At 47.5% G+C, this 12320-nt stretch overlaps 1 protein-coding gene and 1 long non-coding RNA gene across 2 annotated transcripts in view; one reads left to right on the forward strand and one right to left on the reverse strand.

Annotated features, from left to right (window-relative positions):
* LOC149367353 (adhesion G protein-coupled receptor D1-like) overlaps positions 1-12320 on the reverse strand; it is a 92510-nt gene that overhangs the window by 34877 nt on the left and 45313 nt on the right. Inside the window, exons 6-7 of the mRNA XM_089555269.1 lie at positions 7614-7683; positions 6592-6741 (exon numbers count right to left, since the gene is read on the reverse strand). Coding sequence (XP_089411395.1) covers positions 6592-6741; positions 7614-7683 — 220 coding nt within the window. The remainder of the gene's footprint in view (positions 1-6591; positions 6742-7613; positions 7684-12320) is intronic.
* Positions 1-12320, forward strand: part of LOC149367354 (uncharacterized) — a 171146-nt gene that overhangs the window by 30456 nt on the left and 128370 nt on the right. The window lies entirely within an intron of this gene.

A 12320-nucleotide genomic window follows, 5' to 3' on the forward strand; every position in this document is an offset into this window, starting at 1 on the left:
TGCTCAAGGAGCGCGCCGAGATGCTCTCTGCACGCCTCAGTACGTTCCTGCGGCTCAGTGGCACGCCGGCTCCCGGCCAGCTAAGGGCACTTTACACCCAGGTAGTCTTGCCGGCCCTCACGTACGCGTCCCCTGTGTGGTGGACCGAAAGTCCTCACTCAGGATTACGTGCTCGTTTGGTTTCCGTCCAACGGGCCCCGCTTCTCGCGTTGGTCCGGGCGTACTCCACTACGAGCACGAGGTCGCTCCAAATTCTATTGCGGGCGCCTCCTCTGCATTTCGACCTTGACCGGTTGAATGTGGAGTTTGCGCTCTTCGCACGTAGATTGGACGTCACGTTCGGTTCTAGAACGTATCGCGCCTCCGAAGTGGCGGCACCATATGACGACACGCTTCAGCTCCCTGCCGAAGCCGTCACATTTACACACACACAGTTACACTCAGCAGACATATCCTCTCACTCTCGTCAACACGGCTATCACATATACACAGACGGCTCATACACAACAACCTCGGCTGGCGCTTCATACGTCGTATTTGATTCCATGGAACATCTCATTTCAGTCGGTCGCTTTCGGGTCGAGCTATCATCCAGTGCCTACGGTGCTGAGGTCATTGCATTCCAGGAGGCCATTACATATTCCTTAACATTACCAGGCACAATACCTATACACATATATACAGATTGTTTATGGCTTCTCAAAACATTAAACAATTACATAACGACAGACACTCGCATCTTTCATATCAAGCAATCATTACAGACATTAATCCAGGCTCGACCCGTACAGTTGTACCATGTTCCATCTCATTCAGGAGTTCTCGGCAACGAGCTCGCGGACATCATCGCATCTCGCGCCAGCCGATCCACACGCATCAGAAGATCCACCTTAACACGATTGTCCGTAAGAAAACACTTACACAACACTGTACTCGCACACTGGCATCAGTGGTGGCAACACAACAATGAGGGAACAGGAATTTATTCCTGGATTCCCAGTGTATACAACATTCCCGACACATTTCCACCACCCAAACCTCTAACAACACTCCTCACTGGTCATGGCAGATTCCCATTTTATTTCCATCGCTTTGGCCTCGCATCATCATCATCTTGTCCCTGCGGTCACCCAATCGGTGATGTGTCTCATTACTTGTCAACTCATTGTCCCATTACACAAGACATTGCCACACGTTTACCACGTCCACACACACAAACAAGCACCACTGCGGTGTGGCGGTCATGGCTCGATGACCGCCACACCGTAGCTTTGCTACTCCGCATAGTGTCCGTTGTTAGTCAGTCGCTCCCCGATCATTCACGCCGCTAATACATTGCACATGACACATTTCCTCCCACACACACATACACATGACTGAGTACCGCTTCCACAGGGGGGACATTTGGCCCCATCATGGGTGGATGCTGGTGTGTCCTCCTCTCTGTGGCGGCGTGTCTCGGTTACTCAGCACACTTACACATTACACTTTTCTTTTGTTTGTCATTCCTATCAACACATTTAAACTACATTTACACACACCTTAACTTCAATCCTATTCTATTCGCCTCTTTTTCTTTTACATTTCCTACATAACACTTGCCTACTTGCTTTCTCCTCACGTATTCTTTTCTTTTCTTTTTCTTTTTCTTCCTTGCCTCTATTCTTTCGCTCCTTTTCAAATACTCCAGGAGCCATTGAGCTCACTCTCATTAAACCTATGCACCACTTCCTTTTCCTTTTCATTTTTCTTCTTTTCTACCACTCTGCACATAATTTCCACACATTCCTTCTTCCTACCTAACCTTTTCCATTTCTTTATTTCCCTTTTTTTGTTTCTCTTCTGTTCTTTCATATAAATCACGTACGAGAGGCACATTCTCAATACATATCCCAATTCGCCCACGTTCCTTTCCCGCTGCTTTCTCATCTGATTTATACCTCACAGGCCTTTTTACCCATTTCCTACACCTTCAAGATCTTCACCTTTTCCCTCTCTACTCGCTCTCCGAGATCTTCTGTCTCCTGCCTCCCAGCGCGACCCTTTTCTGCGGACATTTATTCAAGTGAGGCTTTCTTCGGCTTTATCAAACTATGTTATTTCCAGCGTGGACGGGATAAGATACAGTGCAAGTAGGTTTTTGAAAGAAGTGGTCTTTGCTTTCTGGTTTCTTAATGCGCGCTTCAGTTTGGAATATCTTTCTAATGTCACGCGTAAGAAATTGTTAAAAGATTTGCTTGACTCTGTCTTCCCGGAGCCAATCTATCGATCTCTGTATAGTGCAGGCCAAGCAGGAAATGTTTTAAAATGAGTACGAAAAATGGTGGTGCCAGCGGGTGTGAAGACGTTTTTCTTCAAGTTACACACTGGGACGTTGCCGGTTAAAACATGGATGGAGGAGAAGGGATTGTTTCTACCATGGGGTGCTGACTGCTTGTTGTGTCATAAACCAGAGTCAATAGAACACGTCTTTATTGATTGCTGGGTGCGCTGCTCTTTTGGGACGTGCTCCAGCGTACAATAAAGAAAGATTTACCCTTGACGCCGTATGGGATACGATTCCTGGACGTTAAGCCGGATCTTTATAAATATGATGTAATTTTCCTGCTTGGCCTGCACAGTATTTGGCGAAGCAGGATGGCTGTACGACACTGTGATGAAGATGCGCGTTCTGTCCGCGATTACTTCAAAGAAAACATATTTAAGCTACGTGAAGTGTACAAGGAGCTATGTTTTGGAGATGAAGTTATCGAGTTGATGGGAGAGTTGTGTTCCCTGAAACAGTTTTGATTTTCTCCCGCGAGTGAAACACATGTCCGCTCTTGATGTTTGAGAGTGCAGCGCAGAACATCTGTTTATGATCTGTTGTAATCTGTCAAAACAGGCAATAAAGACAAAAAAAAAAGAGCTGGCATGGCGGAGTGGTAGCGTGCTCGTCTCGCACTCCGGCGACCGAGGTTCGATTCCCGAGCTCGGCCAATTTCCTACTCGGTTTTATTTATCTGGTCTGACTAGGAAGGTTAATTAGGCTAATTGGTTAAGTAAGTCCCACTAACTTGGAGAATCACTATACAATCCCTTTAATTGGTTGCATGGTTAGTAGCCAAAGTACAATTGGCCCCGTTTGAAATTCGCGCACTGCGACGTAACAACTGTTTCGACCAGTTGAAAAGCGTGACATTTTCTGTCGACAACTTCTGCTTACAACGATGAGGCATTAAAGGCTTCCGCCTTAAAAAAGGCATGCCGCGTTGAGCAGATGAGGGGAACACAGAATTATGCTTCGGCAGTGTATAAGGTCGCCAGAGTAGCATTACGTTGTTTTTTGGAGCGGAATTGGGTGCACTTCCTGCGGCGGTAAAGTACACCCCACAACAATCGCCCCAAAAATGGGCTGTTTTCTGCGATTCCAAACATGCCCTACAATGTCTTCAATCTGCCTTGAGGCATAGCGACCAAGAGAAACTTGCAGCGCAGGTACGATATCTGCACCACCAGGAAATCGAACAGGGTCACGAAATCATCTTCCAGTGGGTACCAGACCATAGCGGCATTGTTGGTAACGCCTTAGCTGACGATGCTGCTCGATCGGCTCACGATACAACCAACACTGTCCGCATACCACTAACAAGAGCTGACGCAACAAGGTACATTCAACTGCTCGCCCGAAACCTAACTCTACAGTCGTGGTCAAGCCCTGGAGGTTGGGCACCCCGCTTGCACCACTTCGACCCCTTGCTTCAACTTCATATACCATTCGGCCTCCCCCGCTGTGATACTACGCTGTTGTGTCACCTGTGGCTGGGAGTGGCGTTCACAAACGCCTATTCCAATCTCATCGCAATGGCTGACTCTCCAGCGTGTGACCAGTGCGGTTGTGATGAAATGATCGGGCACCTCCTCTGCGACTGCCCTCGTTTTCAGCGAGAGCGCGGCTTCCTGGCTGCTACTCTCTGCCACTCGGACTCGCGTCCTCTAAGAGAATCCAAGGTTCAGGGGCCTTGGAAACAACCTTCCTCACAAAGGAAAACGGTGAAAGTGCTCCTGAGATTCTTAAGGGACTCGGGGTTGTCTTCTCGTCTATAAACTAAGCGCGCCCTCTGTCCCCTTGACATAGTGGTCGATGGACACTTGAAAAACTCATTTCATTGCTGCTATTTTTCCTTTTTTCCCCTTTGTTCCCCTCCCCAAGTGTAGGGTATACCCAACTGGGCATCGCCTGGTTAGCCTCCCTGCCTTTCCGTCCTTTTCTCTCTCTCTCTGTTTTTTGTGAGATAGAGCTGCAATCCCCATTCACCGATTTCGGCCCTACTGAAGCCTGCTTGGGCGGACCAGCTGCCGCAATATGTTTGGTTTGCGGTGGCTCAGTGGTTACGGCGCTTGGCTGCTGACCCGAAAGACGATGGTTCGATCCCGGCCGCGGCAGCCGAATTTCGATGGAGGCAATTCTATAGAGGCCAGTGTACTGTGCGATGTCAGTGCACGTGAAAGTCGCTTGGGGACGTTAAACCCCATAAAACCAAACCAAACATTCTTCTGATCAGCTCTCAGAATTTGCGAAGTCAAATTTACTTCTTAGGTCACCTAGTTAAATAACACAGCATAATTACTTGTGTCATTATGACAACTAAAAAAGTAACTATAATTTCATCTATACGGTCATGCCTCGTTAGTACAGGCCCCATTATTATGGACTAAAATTATTGACAGTATTTCTGAAGAAAACTTTTTCAATTCAGTTATGCCTCGTTAACATGAAACTCGGTTATAAGACAGTGGACAGAGTGCAAATGCACAGAAGCATTGTCACACGTATTTTTGACCTAAACTTGTTGGATTTGAATTGATAAGTCAAACACTGCCTGAATCATATATCTTTGTTACACACTTGAAAATTTATTGCCATCATACTGCTTGTCGCACTGTGTGCACAGAGTTTTGTCTGAACCCATGAACTGCCAGGCACACCGACTTCTCCTGCTCACACACTCGCTGATCGCCAGAGCACTTTTTTTCTGGTGTCAAAATCACTGCCAGTGCTTGGCGACTCGCATCCTGGCACAGGCTGCTCTTGTAAAAAAATGAATTAAACTGCTTAAAGATAAGAGAACAGAGCCACTTGCTTACATTGTAACCACCATAACCTCACAGACACTTTTCCGCAGCCCACAATGCTAAGTTAGCTTTTTTGAAACAGTGTACACCATGTTGTCGCAACCTAAACGGAAAACTACTCCTCTTGCTCAGCCCACCATCATGCGGAGAAGTTTGTGTTGGAGAAGAGAAAGGCAGGCTTCGAGCTCCGTGTATAGAGCACTGCATCGAGCGCGTGTTCTTTTCCGCGGAAGCGAAAACGAAACTGATGAAGGCAGGTGACACAGGCGGCGCAGGGTTTATTTATGCCCATGCTAGCCGGTACCAAGAAGCGACTCAGAGCAGAGTATTGCGTTACCCAGATATAAACAAAAGTTACAGGCCCACACATAGACCATATCAAGAATACATAAAGAATGAATGCACTGACAACGTACTCGTCAATCAATCGTGATCGTGGCTTACGCAGAAATGGTATTGCTTGCACTGCACACACAAGGACATCGTGCGTCGCATAACAAAGCGCCGGCGTTCGAGCGGGAACCGATCATGGGCCAAACCTCGTTCGGCTTACGTACCAGTGGTGTGCGTGGAAAATGATGGAACCACGCGGAGAAAGTGGCGACTCGCTGTTATTATTGTGAAAGCAATACTACTCGCACTTTCAAGCCTTCGCGTGACCCGGCCGCTGTTATGTTTGACCTTTAGCGGAGTGAATATGGGCGACCAACTCGCTCCTTCAGATAGCCCGGCTGCAGTTACGCCGCGCCGCGCACCTGTGGCGCTACTGCCGCTGTGACGTCATACCAGCTGTAGATTGTTTTCTTTCTCTCAGTCGCAACAACATCAAAACAAAATATAAAAAAAATTACCGAAGACGCTTTGAGTCGTCGCGCAGCGGTGGCCGGTAGCCACGCGTGACCTGTAGACGCGGCGCACTACGTTCCTTCTGTTGGAGTTCAGAAGGGTAGTGGATCGGGGTAGTTGGTGCAGATTTGACATTTTTCGAAGCACTAAAAGAACAAGGACGCAGAGGGAACAGACAAGGACGAGTGCTACTTCCAACTGTTTATTTCGTAAAACCGCAAGTGCTTTAAACAGTTCCCGAACGCTTTTATGACACGGCAGTGAACTGCACGTGCGAGATTACACAGTAAGGCTACCGAGACTAACAGAACATTATCTGTTAGTCTCGGTAGCCTTATTGTGCAATCTCGCGCGTGCAGTTCACTGCCGTGTCATAAAAGCGTTCGGGAACTGTTTAAAGCACTTGCGGTTTTACGAAATAAACAGTTGGAAGTAGCGCTCGTCCTTGTCTGTTCCCTCTGCGTCCTTGTTCTTTTAGCGCTTCGAAAAATGTCAGTTCTGTTGGAGGCGCTGCGCTTTTGCTTTCGCCACCTACCAGGCTTAACCAAAGCTAAACCCCCGCCAATTTTTTTATGCGGAGGAGCATCCGTGGCGGCGATGCTATCTCTGCGCCTAGAACAACGGACGCACCTGACCCGGTGGAAGAGCCTGGCTGACAGGTTCCTCTGGGGCCTCGGGCAGAAGAAGGCGGCCGCCAGGAAGAACAGCTGCAGCAGCACGCACAGGCACACGGGAACCGTGGTCGCGTACGAGGCGCCCTCCGACAGGTCCAGCCAGCAGCTGCGCGAAGGAAAAAAGGAACGCTATAGGTGATCAGAAGACGACGTTTCGCGGCGATATCGGAAGAACAAAGAAACTGTTTCCTGCTGGATTATGGAACCCGAAATCGTGCTCCTCCGAGTGAAAACCATTGATGACTGCACCTAGGACGTCTTCTGCTTCCTATTTCTAGAGGTTCCAGGGGTTTTAAACGCATCTGTTCGTCTTTCCTTTTTGTATAACGTTGTGTCCTAGAAGACAAAATGCTTACTTCTGGTTCCGTTTGATGTACTCTTTTGTTTACGGTTCGAACAACCCTTCTGTATTGCATTTCTGTATCAATTTTGCATATGATTTAGTGCGCATTATTTTTCTTATCTGTATATATTTACAACTGTTTATGACGCGTCTGTTGTGTAAATGACGGCAAAGACAGCCTTTTTGTCGTTGTATAATGCAATACCGCTCCTGCTGCTGTACCCAGGCGAGGACAAGAGCCAGTCAGGAGGTTCAGCACCTACTTTTGTCTTGCCTCGTGGGCAATACCTGTATGTTGCCCGAAGGGAAAATAAACAATAAACAATAAAAATGCCATTCTCAGCTGGATTATGGAACCCGGAAGTCTGTGCAGAAGGTATATTTTTTGCTTCCAGATGGAAGGTTTCCCCTTCCAGCTAATCGCTCCCAACTACAACTTGAAAACTCCACTTCCAGTTACTTCAGCGGAAAATGGAAGAAGGTTTTCCAGCAGGAATTAGTGCTTCCATGTTCATGCACTCGCTAGTCAAATGAGTTAGAGCGAAGAAAGCCAGGACAAGCAGTCTGCCGGGCGTACACCTCAAGGGATGCGAGGACCCTGGGAGAGTGGTGAGCGTGATGTCTGCCGCACTCACATTTGCCCCTGCCTCGTGTACTTGTCTCCGAGAGTCCCGGCGGACACGCCCGTCACGATGGCCGGGACACCTGCGGAGAAGAAGGTGAATTTTAATGCATAACCCCAAACGTGTCCTTTACATCGCACTTTCGAGAGTCATCATCATCATCATCAGCCTGACTACGCCCATTGCAGGGCAAAGGCCTCTCCCCCGTGTCTCCCCAATTAACCCTGTCCCCGCAACCTTGCAATGAGTAGCTCATTTTTCCCTCATGCAATAGTCTTATGGAATTCCTTACCCGAAAACATAGCCGAATGCACAGAGAGAAATCAATTCCGTAAAAAGCTAAAACTTCATCCATCCTGAATAGACTGCCCCCTTTGTATTCTTCTGTTACTTCGTTTAGTTGCATTTGTGCGCCTTAGTGTAATTTTTGTTTCTTTTGCGCTTGCTTGCTATTATTTCACTTAGATGTATTTCTGCTATTTTTTACTGTATCTTTTTTTCTTGCTTATGTTCTTGCTTGCCTTCATTGTATTTTATGTCTTTGTCTTCACCTTTTTCCACGTTCAAGAAATACACATGTCAATTCGCCTCCCCCTTATGTAATGCCCTCGGGCCCTCAAGGAGAAAATACATGAAATGAAAAAAAAAAACAGAGGACCAAGTCCAAGGACCGGTTGCGCTTGCTTAGAGGAGGTCGGCGGGGATCCTTTGGGTTGTCGCGGCCTCCACCGCGCGCTGGATAAGCCGGCGTTGGTCTGCCGGCTCGCAAGTACGCAGGAGAGACTCCCACGTATCTGCGGTGTTTGAGTTGTTTGTGTTCACTATGGTCATTTTTCGAAGCCAGTAAGGGGATATTTCGGTCTGAGACGCACCGAGTCAAGTGCCACGAGATAGACACATTGTGCGGCGCGTACGGAGAGGAGGACGAAACGGCTGAACAGATGATACTTTTCTATAAGTGGCATCCCCATTTGAAAATAACGGGGTTGATTTGAAGCATTAAGGCTTACAAAGAGTGGAGGCTACCTGACTGGTGGCTAAATTCAAGGCAAGCCTCATCCGCACTCTGATGAAGGTCGTGCAAAGGCTCGCGCTAAAGGCAAAGAAGCGTTCCCCGTCTCCAGGTCAACTACAAAACTTATTGCGAGCCAAGGCTAGGCGGCGTCAGTCGCCGTTCGATTTAAAGGGTTCAGCCCATTCGTCCGTCCGTTTTCGATAACAGTAGGTGCTTTATAAGTCACAAAACGTTTACGGTTATCCGCTTTACATTTTACGGTTAGCGCCCTGCAGCTGTACGAAGATAGCAAGGGGTGTTGTTGGCTCGTCGATGGCGCGATGGTTATAGCTTCAGGTTCCGACCGCGAGATCGGAAACTTTCGCAGAGTACGTCTAAACCGCGTTGGAAGTCGGTCTCGACGTACTTCGGAATTCTTATGCCTTCACTTTAGCTAGCTGCAGGGTGAATTAGAGAGCAAAAAGAGTGTAACTCACCAAGAGAAATGCGTGAACAAAGTGTTCTTACAGGGACAGGGGCCACACATTGGTGTTTTCCCCTGATGGTGTTGCGCATGTCGCGTCAGGCCAAAGCGTCGCTTTAAGCGGGCAGGTGCGGTATAATGTCTCGCGATGTTAGGCGCGGTGAGCAAAAGTAGCGCAGCTGCGCGGAACGTTCAGGAGAAGCGCCGCATTTCACAAAACATCGTGCACAAGATGTCTCCACACTTCATTTCCCCATGCGTAGGCTCCAGCGGAGCGAGGACCTTCTCCTCATAGCCACACTGTGCCCAACTTAAAGGACTATCAGCGCCGAATTTTATTGCGCGTTTTCTCCCCTAAATGATGTATTACAGACTACAACCCATGAGTTAAAGCGTGGCATTCGCCTCATCATCATCATCATCAGCCTGACTACGCCCACTGCATTGCAAAGCGCTCTCCTGTGTCTCTCCAATTAACCCTGTCCTTTGCCAGCTGCGCACACTTCTTAATCTCATCCGCCCACCTAACTTTCTGCCGCCCCCTGCTACGCTTGCCTTCTCTTGGAATCCACTCGATTACCCTTAAGAGCCAGCGGTTATCTTGCCTTCGCATTACATGCCCTGCCCAAGCCCACTTCTTCCTCTTGATTTCAACTAGGATGTCATTCACCCGCGTTTGTTCCCTCACTCACTCCGCCCGTTTCCGATCTCTTAACGTTACACCTATTATTTTTCTTTCCATAGCTAGCTGCGTAGTACATTAACTTAAGCTGAATGCTTTTCGTTAGCCTCCACGTTTCTGCCCCATAGGTGAGTACCGATAAGATACAAGTATTGTATACTTTTCTCTTGAGGGTTATTGGTAAACTGCCATTAATGATCTGAGAGAACCTTCCATATGCGCTCCACTCCATTCTTATTCTTCTACCTATTTCTGTCTCATGATCCGGATGAGCGGTCACTACCTGCCCTAAGTAGACATATTCCCTGACCACTTCCAGCACCTCACTACCAACTGTGAACTGCTGTTCCCTTGCTAGACTGTTGAGCATTACTTTGGTTTTCTGCATGTTAATTTCTAGACCCCCCGTTCTTCGCTGCCTGTCTAATTTATTGATAATGTTTTGAATTGAATTGCAATTGCAGTTCAATTTATCCGTGACGCGGTTTCGGTTTCATCAACCCAACAATTGCTGTGACATTTATTTTACCTTTATGTAGGCATGAAAATATAGTATCTCAATTTTTTTTATTTATATAATACTGGAAACCTCATATGGTCCAGGCAGTTTGGCGAAATCTAGGAAGAATCAATATTCTTGACACCAATAAGAAATACAATTCAATAAATACGATTGCCGCTGCGGTTGCTGAGTGGTTATGGCGCTCGGTTGCTGACCAGAAAGACGCCGATTTGATCCCGGCCGCGTCGGTTGAATTTTTTTGGAGGCGAAATTCTAGAGGCCCGTGTACTGTGCGATGCCAGTGCACGTTAAAGAACCCCTGGCGGTCGAAATTTCCGGAGCCCTCCACTACGGCGTCTCGCATAGCCTTAGTCGCTTTGGGACGTTAAACCCTATAAACCAAACCAAACCAATAAATACGATTGTTACAATACCTGCACACGGTTTCGGTTTCATCAATCGAACGATGGATGTGACATGTATTTGGTCACTAAGTCACCTCGAAAAAAACCTGCAATATAAACGCTGACCCGTACTTTTAATTAACTACAACACTGAAACCAGCCATGCTTGAAGAGCTGGTATGACAACGAACGACGTATGAGCAGTTATTCACCATCATCATCATCAGCCTGACTACTTTCGGCGTAGGACAAAGGCCTCTCCCATACGTCTCGAATTAACCGCTTCCTGTGCGAGCGGCGGCCACCGTATACCTGCAGACTTCTTAACCTCATCTGCCCATTTAACTTCCTGCCACCACCTGCGATGCTCACCTTCTCTTCGAATTCAGTCTACTAGTACCCTTTAGGAAAGTCCCTGTCACTTAATTCTTCTGCATTACCTAGAGCAATAAAACTCTGGAATGATCTTCCTGACAACATAATCTCTGCCGCCGCGGTGGCTCAGTGGCTATGGTGCTCGGCTGCTGGCCCGAAAGACGCGGGTTCGATCCCGGCCGCGGCGGCTAGAATTTCTTTGGAGGAGAAATTTAGAGGCCCGTGTACTGTGCGATGTCAGTGCACATTAAAGAACCCCAGGTGGTCCTAATTTCCGGAGCCCTCCACTACGGCGTCTCTCATAGCCTCAGTCGCTTTGGGACGTTAAACCCCATAAACCAACCAACCATAATCTCTTTCATTGGTCATGGCATGGCTGAAGCACTGCCGCTCACGTTTTTCCTGTTGCTTTTGCAGGTTAGTAACACAAACTTGCACTGTTTTCGCGCGCATTTCGTTTTGCCGGTTGCACCCCATGTGTTATTTGCTTGTCTCAGAACTCACTCGCGACCGAAAGGTTACTCGCGTCGTCGTTTTCGGTTATTGCGTCGTATTTCCTTTTATCTGTCTCTGCTACTTCTATGTGGTGATGTTGAGCCTAACCCAGGTCCGTCTACCGCAGAAACTGTGCAGATGCTCTTAGATGGCCAAAATACGATTAAGGCCAAGTTGAGTGCAATAGAACTGACCCAAGTTGAAAGTAAGAGAGCCATGCATGATCTCGCCAGCCGTATTGCATCGATAGAGTCAAGAATAGCGAGCCTTGATGAAATGAACTGCGCAGTTGGTGAATGGAAAAAACGATTTGAAGATCAGCAGCGGATGTTGAGTTCAGTAATGGCAAAGGTTGAGCATCTGGAGAACCAGAGGAGGCGTTGCAATTTGCTTTTCTTTGGTGTCGAGGATAAAAACGAAACGAGTCAAATGAGGACTCAGTAGAATGCGTAATTGACGTGTGTAATTCGAAATTAGGACTTCAATCCGTAAAACTAGGCAGATTCAAGTCTGGTAGCAACCGTCCTTTAAAAGCGATTTTCGCCTCATACGCTGACAAGCAGAAGGTTTTAAAGAGGGCTTATAAATTAAAAGGAAGTGATGTCAGTATTTGAGAGGACTTTTCTGAGGAAGTACGTAGAAAGAGAAAGTTTCTATGGCAGTTCGCAAAATCACGAGATCAAAGTGGCGACAAGATCAGCCTCAGGTATGACACTCTTATTATAAACGGCGAGAAGTACTTGTTTGATGAAAATACAAATGAGGTCGTACCGATAGTAGGTG

This window comes from Amblyomma mixtum, chromosome 1 (assembly GCF_055824585.1).
Source record: "Amblyomma mixtum isolate Tamu chromosome 1, ASM5582458v1, whole genome shotgun sequence".
In the NCBI taxonomy this organism is placed as follows: domain Eukaryota; kingdom Metazoa; phylum Arthropoda; class Arachnida; order Ixodida; family Ixodidae; genus Amblyomma; species Amblyomma mixtum.